Source organism: Ostrinia nubilalis, chromosome 3 (assembly GCF_963855985.1).
Source record: "Ostrinia nubilalis chromosome 3, ilOstNubi1.1, whole genome shotgun sequence".
In the NCBI taxonomy this organism is placed as follows: Eukaryota; Metazoa; Arthropoda; class Insecta; order Lepidoptera; family Crambidae; genus Ostrinia; species Ostrinia nubilalis.
The window spans coordinates 4,743,950-4,758,848 of record NC_087090.1 but is presented as its reverse complement, the minus strand read 5'-3'; the positions used below and the strand labels follow the sequence as shown (position 1 = coordinate 4,758,848).

Below are 14,899 nucleotides of genomic sequence, written 5' to 3'. Positions count from 1 at the left end.
TGTTTGATTACTAAAACAAAGCTTAGCCATGCTTCAGATTCAATTTGTGTTATGTGGTTTACAAATACAGTGTCTTAATAAGAGTACGGATTTGCGGTCAATCGAATTTATTTTTTCCGTATTCAAACGGACGTTTCAAGACGTAAAGGACTTTAATTTGGCTGACTTTTGATCATTTTAGTGATTAGAAAGCTCAGTTCATATCTTTGGCTTTCCAAATTGAAGTCCTTTACGTCCAGCTTGACTCCAGTATGGCAAAGAGTCTTCACGAGTCTTGCAGACGATATTGGACCCCCAATATTTATTATTTTATGGAAGTTTTATAAGACAGTATGCTTGGTAGGTTTTTATCACTACCTCCGTGATCTTATTTCTTTGCTTTTGTAAGTTTAGAAGCCAAATATTAACAAAAACTGTTGGGATTGTAAACGCAAGGTTTTCATAATGAACTCATATTTTTGAGACAAAAAAGCTCTTTAAAAATTAATTTAAAAGACACAATCTGTTAATTTCAAGATCTAGTAGCTGATTACTAAATTGTTGTAACTACAACTACACTAATACATGAGTAGAAAACAAAACTTAGTGGGTATAATCAAATTAATATAAGTTTAGGGACGGTCGTTTAATTTTTTTCATTGATTTCTTGTGTCTCGTTTATCTCAAGAACCAGAGTCAATCCAAAGAAAGTAAATGCACACCATTTATGTCTAATACAAGTATTTACAAAATCCATTAACAAAATAGATGCCGCAGATTTTTTTATTTTTTTTGTTCCGCAGTGTAATTGAGACATAAATCATTTGTATTCACATAATATTATTTAGAAAATGAATACACTTCTTAAAATTAAAATGATGCGAGGAAGCTCGTACAAAGAAAAGCTAACACGGAGAACCCTCTTAGATTTATCAGATTGTATCAACGTCCCTGATGCTTACTTATTAAAGAATTGTGGTGTTAACAAAGTTGTGTTTCATCATATTTTACGGATATTGGAACCAGTAGTACCTAAAACTCAGAGATCAAATGGCATACCATTTCCATTGAAGGTAAAACCCATAAAACCATCCAATTATTACAATAGCAATGTTTTAACAATATACTTATTCAATTTCTTCATCAGGTGCTTGTCACGCTATCATTCCTAGCAAATGGGTCACATCAAAAAACAATTGGCAAAGATTTTAACATAATCATATCCCAAAAATCTGTCAGCAGGGTAATTAAAATTGTGATTGAAGGCCTGAATGTGGTGTTAGATAACTGGATAGCATTTCCTTCAATGCCTGCACAAAGAGAACAAATTAAAGAGGGGTAAGTTTGTCATAAATTCATGTTTGCCCCCCTGTGAAAAATTATTGTTAATTTAACTCAGAACTATTTATTTAAATTTTCAGATTTTATAGAAAGTATCACTTTCCAGAAACATATGGATGCTTAGATGGGACTTATGTAGAGATAGTTTGTCCAAGAGATGATGAAGAAGCCTTCTATGACAGAAAAGGGCAATACTCCATTCATGCACAAATAGTAAGTCCATCAGTTTTAAAGATCTGATAATTTCTATTCTCTTGCCCTCTTCCCATATTATAATGTAAAAAAAATGCTTTCAGGTATGTGATGCAGATTGCAGAATAATAGCTATCTGCTGTAGGTTTGGAGGAGCTGCTAGCAATTCTTACATTTGGAATAAAATGAATATAAGACTATTTATAGAGAATATTTACAGACAAGGTGAAGCTGGTTGGCTGATTGGTAAGTTTGTTTTCATACTAAAATATGTTTTTAACATTTGCACAGAAAGTAAACCATATTCTCTTTCAGCTGACAACAAATACCCTACAAGAGCATGGCTAATGACACCAATATTAAATGCACCACAAGGCACCCCTGAATCTCAATACAATCATTTCCAAGGTCGCACGAAGACATGCATAGACAGGTGTATCAGCAAGCTGAAAGGCAGGTGGCAGTGTCTCCATAGAAGACCATTGCACTACACACCACAGAGAGCTGCTAAAATGATCAATGCTTGTGCTGTACTCCATAATCTGTGCATCAAAGCTGATTTGCCAGATCCTGAACCTTATGTTGACCCAGAACCAATGCCTGTTTTGAATGAAATGACTGAAATGCCCGATGATAATGTCAATGACTTATACATTGGGATGGAAATTAGAAGACAACTAGCAGAGAGAATCTATTACAGTGTTTAATGGAGTCTTGTAGTGTGTGTGAGAGTAGTTCATATTTTAAACATTTTCGATTTTAAACCCCTTCCTCCTATAAGACTGAATTTACTTATAATCAAGAGCTTAGCTCAAAACTTAAGCTATTACTTATGCTAATTTGTAATAAAATATGGATAAAATATAATGAAACATTTTTTATTTACCAAACTGTATAATACTTAAAAGTTACAAATTACAATTAATGCATTAGGATTTGCATCTGAGCTAGTTGACTGTAGGTATCTCCAGGCATTCTGTATGCAATATTTCCAGCAAATGTGTTGAGGACTTCTGCTTGTTCACGTAGCCACTCTACCTGCTGTAAATAGAAAAAACTGTAATTATAGTTTTGTTTTCATCAAACTATTTTAGTCAATAAGTCTTGATAATAAGCAAAAATAATAAAAAGTATTTAATGGGGTTATCAAGGTTAGGTCTTGGACGATCTCAGTCGGCGATGATCGTGCGTGGTCATCGGCGCAATCATGGTGCGTTCAATGCGATCTTTCGTAGTTTCGATGCAATGCCTTTGATGTGCCAAAATACGTAACCTACTACAACCCAGTTAACTGCGCACCTGGCAGCTGTAACGTCACATCGACGCTCTGGTACGGACGAGGCAAACACGGAGAGGTTGGCGGTTAAGTGAGAGAGCGAGTTAGCTCGATCGGGTTGTATAGTTACTTATACAGACCGATCGTCACGCTCATAAATATGATGACAAGTGAGTGAACCCTCCACACGATTAAGCTCGCAGTTTTATCGTCTCTGGTCATATACAGTACCCAATAAGCACTACTACGTCACGGTACCTTGTTGGTGGCGTGGTGCGGCGGACGGGCGGCGCGTAGCTTCTGTCGCTGCGCCAGCAATATGGTACACAGCGCGCGCAATACAGCGGGCAGGCTGCGCAGGAGTTCGCCTCGTGCCTGCCGCGCGCCGCTCACGCGCGCTTCCAGCTCGTCGCTGCTTAGGGGCACCAGCTCGCATTCGCGCAGGATCTGACACATTTTAGACACAGGACGTCCACTGCTGAACTTAAACCACCCCTAATGACTTCCAGATTCATCATCATCATTACAGTTATAGGACGTCCACTCGCTGATCATAGGCCCAGTGATTTCCACATCGCCCGGTCGGAGCGGCCTGCTACCTTTACGACGACGTCGGTCCACCTTGTAGACGTCACATGCTGCGTTTTCCAGCAAGTGACTTCCAGATTGACCGGTTAGAAGTCTCAATCTATATATATAAAAATGAAACCCGTTTCGCGTTGTCACGGCATCACGTGTGAACGGCTGAACCGATTTCGATAATTCTTTTTTTTAAATGTTTGTGGAAGTCCAAGGATGGTTCTTACGGAAAAAAATATTAAGAAAATCTCTACGCTAAGGCGGTACGAAGTTCGCCGGGTCAGCTAGTATTTTATATATTCTCAACAGCTGAGTCACGAATGAGCACATTTCTGAAGTCATGGTCAAGCCTCAATATTTTATCAATTCTCAACAGCTGAGAATTTTCAAACACGAAACACATTTCTGAAGACATGATACTCACCTCCAAAGCCGAATCATAGTTCTCAGCATGAAAGCGGTCAAAGAAGGTCATCAGCTTGCACAGCTTAGTATACGCTTCCACAAGCGCGGCGGGCAGCGCGGCCGCGTCGGCGGAACGTAGGCGCGCCGACACGTGCTCGGCGAGCGGACCCAGGCGCTGCCGAAGGCCGGAGCCGGAGCCGCCGCCGCCGCTGTTCACTACTTGAGCTAGCAGAACGCAGAATAGCTCGAGAACCTTCTCCAAGTTCTGAAATGAAAAAGTTACATATTGAAAATCAAAAAAAATATATGGTTATAGCGGCCGCCCGCGACTTCGTACGCGTGGATCCCGTTTTACCCCTTAGGGGTTGAATTTTGCAAAATGTCTTAGTGAGCACCTAAGTTCTAAAAGGAACCCCCATACAAAATGTGAGAATCCTAGTACTTGTAGTATCTGAGATTTAGTGATGAGTGAGTCAGTCAATCAGTACCCTTCGCTTTCATAGATATAGAAGATCACGTTGTTTATTCCTCTATAATTACCAATGACAGAACATTTCCAATATTTTTAGGTTGTTAACAACCATTATTCTTATTTTCTGAAAAAAGCAAAGATTTTAAGTCACTAGAGACAAAGTTTAAAGATCGATAGCAAAACTTACCCCTGCAATGTCATACATTGTGATAGCATCTTCAAACAGTCCTTTGTTCACGAGTTGTTCAGCAACATTCAATGCTATGACCTGCAAGAAGAAACAAAATTAGCTGCTGGCCAAAATCCCTAACAATATTTTTTAGAAAGTCACATTTTTATTTTTGCATTTGCTTGTACTTTAACATAGTCGGAGGGAGCGGGTAGTGTGGTTGGGTACCTATGCCGGCGTCGCTAAGCGGAAATCTTAAGCTAAGTAATTTTATCTTTTTTAATATCTAAAGTCACAAAACTTGTCCATATCCAGATTATTGACAAAAGAGTGTGTAAGATTTTAAACTTTCGCGTTACATTTCAACTAAAAAATAGAAAGACACGGGTCTTAACGCGACGTTTATTAATGCGTTACATTATGTCGCCAGTCTGCTTGTGACCACGGCTGCAGCATAGCAGCCGAAACGTCAAGCCGTGAGTACATAATGTAACTCATTAATAAACGTCGCGTTAAGACCCGTGTCTTTCTATTTTTTATTTGAGTATGTAATGTTTCTGGACCAAGTAACGCACCTTGCTGTCGATATGCGGGTTGTTGAACTGGTCCAGCAGGCCTTGGCCACGCAGGCCGGCCAGCGCATCCATGCGGCCGAACAGCAGCTCGTAGTCGCGGCTCTCCAGCGCGAGGTCGGTGCAGCAGCACATGAAGAGGTTCTTGCCGCTTGGATCTTTGAGGTTTCTGGAATGTAGTTTTTATTGAATTAGAAAAAAGTTGTTTTTTTTTTTCAGCCAGAAACATTTATAAAGCAAACTGGTTTTCGGCGTTGCATTTTGATGTCAAACGAACGATGCGTTGTATATCAAATAATAACGACTAGGCCAACAGACGGTGCGTTACGATTACGACGGCATGCATCTTTATCTTTGTGTTACAAAGGACATTTTGAACTAAATAAGATGGAGAACAACAAAAGAGCCAAAGAAAGTTTTCGATAAAGATCTGCTATAGCTAGTCAAGAGCAAGAATATAGTAGTGTTAAGTGTGACCCTGCTCTTTAATTATTCATTTGTTTAATCTTACCTTAAAAAGAAGTAGTAATGTAAGGCATCTGATGGGTCTGTGAGTTCGAATTTTCTGACGTACAGGAGCAGCAGTCTTGCGAGATTGAGGCGCCGCAGCGGCGTTGGATCATCTGTGTCCACCGACACTAAGAACAAAACGATAATTTTGAATAAAAAACCATTTTAGCACTAAAAAAAACAGATAAATAAATAATCAAAATAATTGTTATACATACGTAATGGCGCTTGAACGTTACGCGGCGTGCCCAACAAATATACATCGTGAAGGGCTAAAGCCATGTGGACACCATGCACTTGATATCTGAAACAATAATAAAAATAATTACATAAAGTCCTGCTCAAAGAGAATCTGCACAAAATTATAATTACAATATTACCTTGGTATTCTGGATAAGAATTCTATAGCTGGTTCAAATTGCCCAGTCAGGGCCAGCACTTGGAAGTATACTAATGGTTTTTCATAAGCATGGTAGTGTGTTTCACCTAGAAACAAAACTTTATAATTAATAATTTGTTTGTGTTTTTTTGAAAAGATCACTCAGTCCACACGCACATTTAATTATCGTATAATCTAAAAAAATATAAATAAAACGTAATTCTATCAAACAAATGTTACCATATTCTTCTAAAATCAGTTTTTGAAGGTCTGAGTACGAGAAAAATTCCGAATCATTGTTGGGTCGTGATTTGATAATGGACAACTTTAGCCAGAGGTAGTCATCGGCGGTGCGCGCCACTTCAGAATGTTCGTCGGTGACGTCGCAACAGCCTACGACACAGTATACCTGAAATTAGATGTTGATTAGTGACAAGGTACATACGTGTTTTGTTCACTAACATTGTCCAATAGTGTTATTACTAATATCAAAATTAGTTTTGTCTTAAAAGCTACTCACTTCTTTACACAAAAACAGCACTAAAAGGAAATAAAATTAATCACACTTACAGCTCTTTTATAAGGATCTGTAGAGTTGCGCACTTGAATCCTGTACTGGAAATTAATAGCAGTCTGTAGTTTATCACTGAGAGGTTTCTCTGGGCTTCTTATGTGCTCTTCTAAAGCTGCTACAAACTCTTCATGATCACGTCTGAAAGGTTAATGACAATATAAGCAAATGCATTTGTTGTAACAAACATACCATGTGAAAGTAACAGAAGAAACAAAATATGATGATACTACAAAATTACAAATCTATCTGGCATACTTTTATACATCTATATTAATATTATAAATGCGAAAGTAACTCTGTCTGTCTCTCTTTCACGCCAAAACCACTGAACCGATTTTGATGAAATTTGGCATAGAGATAGTTTGAGTCCCGGGAAAGGACATAGGATAGTTTTTATCCCGGTTTTTGAAACAGGGACGCGCGCGATAAAGTTTTTATGTGACAGTCAAAATTCCACGCGGGCGAAGCCGCGGGCGGAAAGCTAGTAGTATAAAAAACTATTGTAACCTACCCAGCTTTCCTCAAGCAATGAAGAGCTGCATTGGCATCTCCGCTTCTCAGACAATAGTAGATCATGGGCCAGAGCGGTCGCTCATCGATAACGCCGTCGGTGAGCCCCTGGACGTTCTGTCCCTGCAGGCGGAGGCCTACGAACCCGCGAACAAGTGGGTACGTGCCTGGTTCGCCGCCGCGCATTGCCGCAGCCGGGTTAGAGCGGACCACATCGCTCATGTACTGTTTATACCTGAAAAGATGCACTGTTGATTGTAGAAGTGTAATAATTAAATGATATAATAAATGCTAGATAATCCTTTTCAGTAATTAAGTAATAATAAATAAAAATAACATTCTTTTCTGTAAAAAAAAAGGCTTATCAGTCCACTGAAGAAAGGACAAAGCTGTCATTGATCATTATTTTATTTATTTATTTATTTCTCTCACAACATAAATTATGAAAAACATTTCTTATAATATATCCGTTAATGATTATTAATAATTAAGAATCTTTATACGTATACCAACATGGAGCAATAAATAATTTAATTTGCACATAATACATCTGCAATACACAAATTCAAACAATATACAGAAATATTTTTTCTTTTTATATTGAACAATATATGATACAATAATGAATGAATATCCACAAACCTCTTTTCCAAATACTTCTTCCCTTGTCCTATCAAACACTGCTGTATTGCAGAGTTGCCCCTTGCCTTCAGGGGATCCTCATCTCTGACCAAAGCAGGAATGTTAGCCATTGTCTTTATGACCTCCCACATTTCAAGCACTTTCTGTAACAACAAAATTGTGGTACACAATACCATAATACTAATTATTATGAATGTACTAAAGAACATGATTTAAAACTTCTAATAGACGTGCTGTCATAAGCAATAGAAAACTATACTAATCTATAAACATAACTCAAAATAAACTTACTGGATCATTAAACTCTTCTGCCACCTGTGCAAACTTCTGGTGAAGCGCTGTTCTTGACTTGGACCCTTGGAACACAAGCTTGTTGTACTGGTGCACTTGCCGAGCATATGCAGCCTCAATGTTGTCCAACATGGAATGCCCAAACTTCTTGGGAGTGTCAGCAATGCTTGGAGGCTCAGGAGCACGCTTCAAATCTAACCAGTTTTGAGAGGGACCAATCATCGCATTCATGAGCTTAATCTTCTCCCTGTTCCATTCTGACATCATGTGTTCCCATTTTTGATCTTCAGTTGTTTGCAATGACTATAAAGATACAAAATAAGTGACTTTCAATACTTAAAACATTTGGAATGCAACTAATAATGTAATAAAAATGTACTTACATTTTTGTTGACTTCATCAATAAGTGAAATAATGGCATTTTCTCTTTCATTACGCAAAAAACTTTCGATATCGGAATCGGCGATCGGCTGTAGAGGTTCAAATGTGCGTTTGGAGCTCAATGTTTCAAGCTTCTGAGATATTTGTTGTAAGTCTATCCCTTTTGCCCCAAACAACAGATGCCTGGAATATTATATGAGCATTTCTTTAACTTTCTAAATGAACATAATATTATTGAAAACATAACAATACATACGCCTGAATGTCATTGCCGCCAGACTGAATGACTCTTGAATACAGTTCTTGTGAAGCCTCGAGGACCTGACCAAGGGATCGCTCAACCCTAGGAAGTTCTTCATTGCCTTCTATTTCAGTAGTCAACTGCTCTGCTTGTTGCAAGAGTTTGCTAAAATCTTCATCAGCCATGGTTTCAATGTATAGGTTATGTCTATAAAAATTATTGAATTGTGACGACTACATGTACCACACACTGCGATGCTATCCTAAATAATAATGAATTATGCACTTTATATAAAGTTTTGTTAGTGCTTTATGATTAAATCTCAAAGAAAGAAATACAAAACACAACAAAACCGGCGGGCGACGCACTTTTCAAAATATGACATGACCACAGACATGACACTTAAAGTCTATTTTGTCTGTGGATATAAACTTGGCTTATACAAATAAAAAATAAAGAGGACGTTTATAATGCCACGGTTATGATGACGACGCAGTTTTTTTCTTGGCTTTCACGGTTTGCGTTTCGTCACAACGGAGTTTTTTTTGTAAACTATTTGGGTGGAGAAGAATCATATAGTTGTCTATGGTATATAGTTTTTAGCGGGAAATCCAAAAATAAGCATGGCTAAGCTAAGCTAGTAAAGCTACTTTTCTTCAATCATCATTTATTAAATTGCTATCGTTTGTTGATGTATTAAAATATAGGTGATTGTTAGATGTTGTGATGGTGATTCTTATAAAGTACTTTCAAAGGGGACAATTAAATTAAATAATGTCTTTCATTGTTTGTCTTTAATCATAATAAACAGATAAACATGTACTTATTTATTATAAAAATACAAAGGAAAAGATAATTCAGCTTTGCGATCAAACCAAAATATTTTAATTACAGTATATTACAATGTTAACAAGGTAATCTAAGCTGGCAGTAATAGCGAAAATGATTATACATATAGCCCAATGCGTACATTCAAATAAATATGAATATTTTAAAAGGCCACAAGAAAAAAATGCAAAACGAAAGTATAACATTATTCAGTGTTAAATCTATTATTTATATTTATTATTGATATAGACTACGGCAAATAGAGATATTCGTATAAGAGACTTTCAGTTATCAACACGCCCATGAAGTTTAATTGACGTGAATCTGAGACGTCCTTTTTGTCCTACTTTCTAGACTTTCAATAGTGAGTCGCATTTCGCCTTAGTTGTTTGCATAAGACTCTTAAAGAAACAGCTATTAAACCGGGTCCAAATACCACTCTACTTACTACTTGCTGGTATTTATTTATCGGTCTTTAGATGCTTGAATAAAGGCAATCACGACTAGTTTATCATAAACTTTTCGTAAATCAATTCTCCTTTGAAGGAAATCCACAAATTCTTCAGGGACTGCGGACTGACCGACTCAACTACTGGTCGTCGAGCTGTCAGTCAGCAGGTGGTATATATCATTTAAATTTTTTGGGTCCAAATATGAGGTCGGCGTCAGGAGCTCCCTTCGGGTGCTGGTACTTTTGGCGCACGTGCTGCCCTCTGTTGGGATTCCCAATGCCGCCTGAGCCTCCGCCACTTTCAGCGCTGTACTCTTCCTCTTCTTGCCTCTCGGAGATGTTCAATGTCAACCTGAGGTTAAAAAAGTAACAATAAATTGTAAAGACAAGATACAATGATACTGTCCTAAAATCCACATAGTACAAATTTATTAACTTGTTTTGATTGTACAGTTCATACACATACCGTTTAACTCTCTCCATCTCCTGTTTATCTGCCAACGCCTGCTGTTGCAGATTGCTGGCGAGTTCAGGAGGCGCGTTAAATGACTTGTATTGCGGCTTCGTGCCTTTTCTGACCATTAACACAAATTCAACTCCTTCTTTGCCTTGCTGTAAGGAATCATTGAACTTTTGTGAAAGTTCAAAAAACAGTTCTAAATTACCTTTTCTAAATTCAACAAAGATCATAAAATAATACTAATAAAACTTGAAATAGTTTAAACAGCTGTAAATACATACCAGTAACTGTTCATAAGTCTTCTTAGTAGTCTGTCGGCAAGTCATGGGCACGGCGATGTCACGCTGCTGAGGTCTATTCTCGCGTTGTCTTTCTGCTATGTTCTCCATTACCATTTTCTCAAAAGCAGACTCAAATTCGACGTCCTCGACCTAGGAAAGAAACAAATAACAATCAATAATTACTACTGGCAAAATACGCACTTTAAATTACGACGAATGTAACGTTTTCTTACCGGTTTTGGAGCAGGTCGTCTCGCTTCTATAGTGATATCATCAGGATCTCCCGAACCTTCATTTTCATCGTTACCAGTATTTTCAGTTATAGGCTCCTCATCCGAGCTCTCCTCGGGCAACTGTGGATTGTCTGTTTCATCATCTGTCTCTATTATCGTATCCAACCCATCATTGACGCTGTCGTCTCCTTGATCTTCATTATCATACTGTTCCTCTTCGCCCAATTCAGGGTACAATACTTGCCTCAGATCCTCTATTGCGTCTTTACATTGTTGCCAACTCGTATACAAAGTCAATTTAGGCCTCAAGGTGGTCAGACATTCTTGATAAATGTACTTTACATAAATTGGGAACTTGTTATCGTCATTCCAGTAAGGATCTGAATACTTCACCCAATAGTAGCTCTGGAAGAAAGTCAGGAAGTAATCCAATCTCTTTTTGCTGGATCCGCTGTTGAAGTAAGCGCCACAAGTTTCAAGCAAAGCACAAACGAGTCTTATTCTGAACACGTTGTCTGGTGGATCGAGAGGAGAGACATTACCGGGATCGCGAGTTGCGCCCAGAGTAATGAACGAATACAGAACAGTGAACACATCGCGCGAGTCCAGTAATTTGTAATTGTACAACTCCCCTAGATATCTGACAGTGGCTATCCTTCTTTGATTGTATCTAGGATGGGGGTCTTCCATTGTAACGCGTATTTCTTCCAGAATAGTGTCGACAACTGCAGGAGCCACTGCTTCTTGCCAAGCTGCCAGTTCTGCAGTCAAACGCGCGAGGGCTCTTCTGGCACTAGCCCTGACTCTCCATCCCCCAGCCAAATGGGTTATTGCAATGGCCGATATATCTGGATCATCCCAGTTTAGTTTTCGCATCAACCTGAGGATTTTCTCTTCATTGCTTTTCTGCAAGTCCTCATGAAGTATTTTACGTATGAATTGATGCATAGGAGGCTCCTCTTCCTTGGGTTGGGCAGGCGCTTCAGGTGGACAAACGTAATAAAATGCATTTTCAATTTGCGTTACATAACGCGAGTCTAGGGCTGAAACAGTCTGAAAAAGGAAAAATAAGATCAATAGTTATAAATATAAGGGGAAACATTTTAACACTTTTTATAGCTAGTAGATTTACCTTTTTCCTCATCATTTGCTGTAAGTAGATCATTGTTCTTTGGTGTGTGTCTGGATTACAGTATAAATATCTACCACACGTTTCTAGTAGGTTACATGCCATTTCAATATGATGGTGCTTGAAGTCATGTAAAAGTACTTTTAAGCAGTACAATGCTTCCATTTTGGAGTACAATCCAAATTTGACCAATTCACCAATAAACCTCACTACTTTAATCTGAAATAAATCAAGGATTAAGATACAATATTCTATACTCATTTAACTTATTAATATCTCAACTTATAGTGATATTAATAAAAAAGATAAAAACCTTAGATTCAATGTTGATTTGATCCTTTTTCCTGACATGGTATCTGAAATCTTGTTTTAGCATTTGGCAGAGATCAACACAGACATCGGGCAGTACAGGATAGAGTATAGCAGCAAATCTAGAGTAGAACGGCAAGAGATCAAGCCTTGTTCGAGCCACGCTGAACAGAACCCTTGTGAGTTTTTTACGGTTGTTCTTTGTATTGAGATTCAGTACGAAGTCCACTGCTGCATTGTCAATAAGCTCCCTGTTTATGCAGTTTGGCAACTCATTTAGAAAGACATCCAAGGCATATCTGAAAAAAAAAAAGGAATTAATTGAAAAATAAAGATTTTCCAATTTAAAATTAAATAATTTGATTTTTTTTCTGGAACACAAACTTGTTAGAGATATTAGCTGGCTGAGTATCTTCTTGTTCTACATCTGGGACAGTGGGAGGTTCTTCCCCATCACTTAGTTCATCCTCCTTCAGGTCCTCATCTAGCATTTCTTCAGTGACAGTCTCAGTGCTTTCACTGCTCTTGCTTTTTACAGGCTGTAATAAAATTCCAATGTATTAGACTTGTGTGAATGAAGACTTGCAGACTAGAGGTGCAAAAATGATAAATACCTCCTTCAGTTGGTAGTTGGGCATGAAAACCTTTAAATCAGGTAAACTAGTATAAAATGTTCTGGTATCTTCATCCTGCCATGGGTCTGTTCCAGCTTGCATATTGAACTCTTCAGTGCCTCCTATAGTCACAGTTCCTTGTGTTTCAGTCACCGTGAGTGTGAGGGTAGGTGGTTCACCCGCTTCACCCAATTCTTCTCCTAATACTTCAGCAAAGTTTTGGGCTCCCATCAACAATTTGTCATATGTAGCCTAAAATAGGTATAATTAAATATTTACTTCATTGAATAACAATGAATAAACACTCATCATTAGGTCATCCTAGTCTCCACAAAGAAGGAAGACTATTTATAAGAATCTAATGAACAATTTTGAGTGAAACACACTCCCCACACTGGCTGGACAGTAAAGAATAATAAGTAAGTCATATTTATTTGAGTTAGAAAGAAGAAAGAAAGAATGATTTATTTGGTACACAAAAAAAGAAACAATAAATCAGGACATTAATAAAAAAAATAATAATAACAATAATAATAATGCTTAAATGTCTATAAAGGCGATGTGCCAAAAAGGACGCCCACTCAGTATATCCAGCCAGCTAAATGCATGGCTGGACACTGATTTTCAGTGGACGCCTTGGGCTTATGGGCTTGCTGTGTTATAAAAATAATCAATACAACGAGAAAAAAAAAAAGAAAAAAAAAAAAAAAAAAAAAGTTACATTTACCTGATGCTGTTCTAATTGATCTTTTCTCTCTTGAGACAGTTCACCACGAGTATGAAGAGTTCTCTGGTTGGCTGCATGGAGGGCTTGCAGTTGTGCTCTCTCAGCCATCAAATGCTTGGTCAAAGAATTAAAGTAGTCTTTGAGTAAAGTTCTCACCACTGCCTGTTTCTCTGCAGGCAAGAATGTGTTTCTTGGTACTGTAATATTATATTTCTGAAAAAAAGATTACATAGTTTGTAGATGTTACGTAAATTAATCTAATTAATTAATATGTACTGTATTTACAAACATGTTATTTCACATTTAAACAAGTTATTAAGTACTTTGATTAATAAGTAACATCATTATTCAGCATAGCTTAAGAAAAAAGTATTTTTTATTCAAGTGTTATCATTTTGAACTTACCTCTGAAGCATCCCTTATTTTTTTAGGCATAAGCCCAGCGTAATCTTCTCCACAGTGTTTGCAAAAGGATAACAAAATTGGTATATTGTTATGCTCTTCTTTATCCATATTAATAAGTACCGTAAGTACATTTCCCAGCAAAGGTAAGCCAGTTTTATTAGCAAATATACCTACTGCCACTAGTTCTGCATAAAATCGGATATCTACTCGCAGTTTAGATGAGTTGGCAATTTTGTCTGTAGCTTTAAACGTTAAAATTTTTTGCCAGTTTTCAAAGAAATTTGATGAAAACTCAGCATAAGTCCGATGAAGAGCCGAACATAAGTTTATAGCTGCTGGTATATCAGACATCTTCATTTTAGCCTCAGCTATAGCAGAAGCTACCTCTGAAATATACTTAGTCAAATTTAAAGCACTAAAATCTTTGAGAAGTGCATCCATTTGAGTAGCACTGAACGATTTTAGTTTTTTCACAAAAGTAGTATTTTTCTTTAAACCAGAATCTAGTTTAGAGAAATGATTATCCGGTGGTCTCACACAATTCAAGTTTTGTTGTCGCATTTCCGACTTTTGTTTGATTCTGGCTTCCAGGTTAGTAATGTATTCGTGGAGCGCACTTCGTTCACTTTCTTCTGTATTTTCCGCTCCATTTTCTGGAGTATCATTATTCTCCGTTTCTTTATCAACAGTCGTCATATTAATTAGCAGCAAATCTTGATTTTTGCGGAATGTATTACGGAAATTACATTCAAAAGTAAAACAAATAGTGTTTTTGTGTTACACAAAAATAGGCAATCAACAGAGAGCAGTTATTTCTGCTCTCTGGCAATCAATCAGCCAAACAAATGTCAATGTGACAATTGACAGCCGGTGATGGCATAAGAAAAATGGAACGCATGAAAAAAAAACGCGACTATAACCGTAGCATTATACACTTTTTTATTCTATA

The 14,899-nt window shown here is 37.5% G+C and overlaps 3 protein-coding genes across 4 annotated transcripts; 1 reads left to right on the top strand and 2 right to left on the bottom strand.

The window, feature by feature from the left end:
- The first annotated feature begins 790 nt into the window (after positions 1 to 790).
- Positions 791 to 2,384, top strand: LOC135087662 (putative nuclease HARBI1). Its single transcript, XM_063982407.1, has 5 exons — positions 791 to 1,052; positions 1,127 to 1,317; positions 1,401 to 1,533; positions 1,617 to 1,758; positions 1,828 to 2,384. The coding sequence occupies exons 1-5, from the start codon at positions 831 to 833 to the stop codon at positions 2,217 to 2,219; spliced, it is 1,080 nt and encodes a 359-aa protein (XP_063838477.1). The 5' UTR covers positions 791 to 830; the 3' UTR covers positions 2,220 to 2,384.
- Positions 2,385 to 2,413: 29 nt separating this feature from the next.
- Positions 2,414 to 8,897, bottom strand: LOC135087661 (nuclear pore complex protein Nup93-like). The gene is made up of 15 exons (XM_063982406.1): positions 8,529 to 8,897; positions 8,275 to 8,455; positions 7,892 to 8,194; positions 7,601 to 7,743; positions 6,960 to 7,193; positions 6,445 to 6,586; positions 6,115 to 6,283; positions 5,876 to 5,981; positions 5,714 to 5,799; positions 5,497 to 5,623; positions 4,989 to 5,154; positions 4,432 to 4,512; positions 3,792 to 4,037; positions 3,047 to 3,235; positions 2,414 to 2,553 (listed from the first exon to the last, which is right to left on the bottom strand). Exons 1-15 carry the CDS (start codon positions 8,696 to 8,698, stop codon positions 2,434 to 2,436), a joined length of 2,463 nt encoding a protein of 820 aa, XP_063838476.1. The 5' UTR covers positions 8,699 to 8,897; the 3' UTR covers positions 2,414 to 2,433.
- A 395-nt stretch (positions 8,898 to 9,292) lies between these two features.
- Positions 9,293 to 14,743, bottom strand: LOC135087660 (regulator of nonsense transcripts 2). 2 transcript variants are annotated; one of them, XM_063982404.1, is made up of 10 exons: positions 13,951 to 14,743; positions 13,546 to 13,758; positions 12,819 to 13,070; positions 12,589 to 12,743; positions 12,209 to 12,503; positions 11,899 to 12,114; positions 10,767 to 11,819; positions 10,534 to 10,683; positions 10,259 to 10,422; positions 9,293 to 10,144 (listed from the first exon to the last, which is right to left on the bottom strand). In XM_063982404.1, the coding sequence occupies exons 1-10, from the start codon at positions 14,644 to 14,646 to the stop codon at positions 9,970 to 9,972; spliced, it is 3,369 nt and encodes a 1,122-aa protein (XP_063838474.1). In that variant the 5' UTR covers positions 14,647 to 14,743; the 3' UTR covers positions 9,293 to 9,969. The 2 variants fall into 2 exon arrangements, with proteins under 2 accessions (XP_063838474.1, XP_063838475.1); XM_063982405.1 differs by having other exon boundaries at positions 10,259 to 10,404.
- Positions 14,744 to 14,899: the final 156 nt, after the last annotated feature.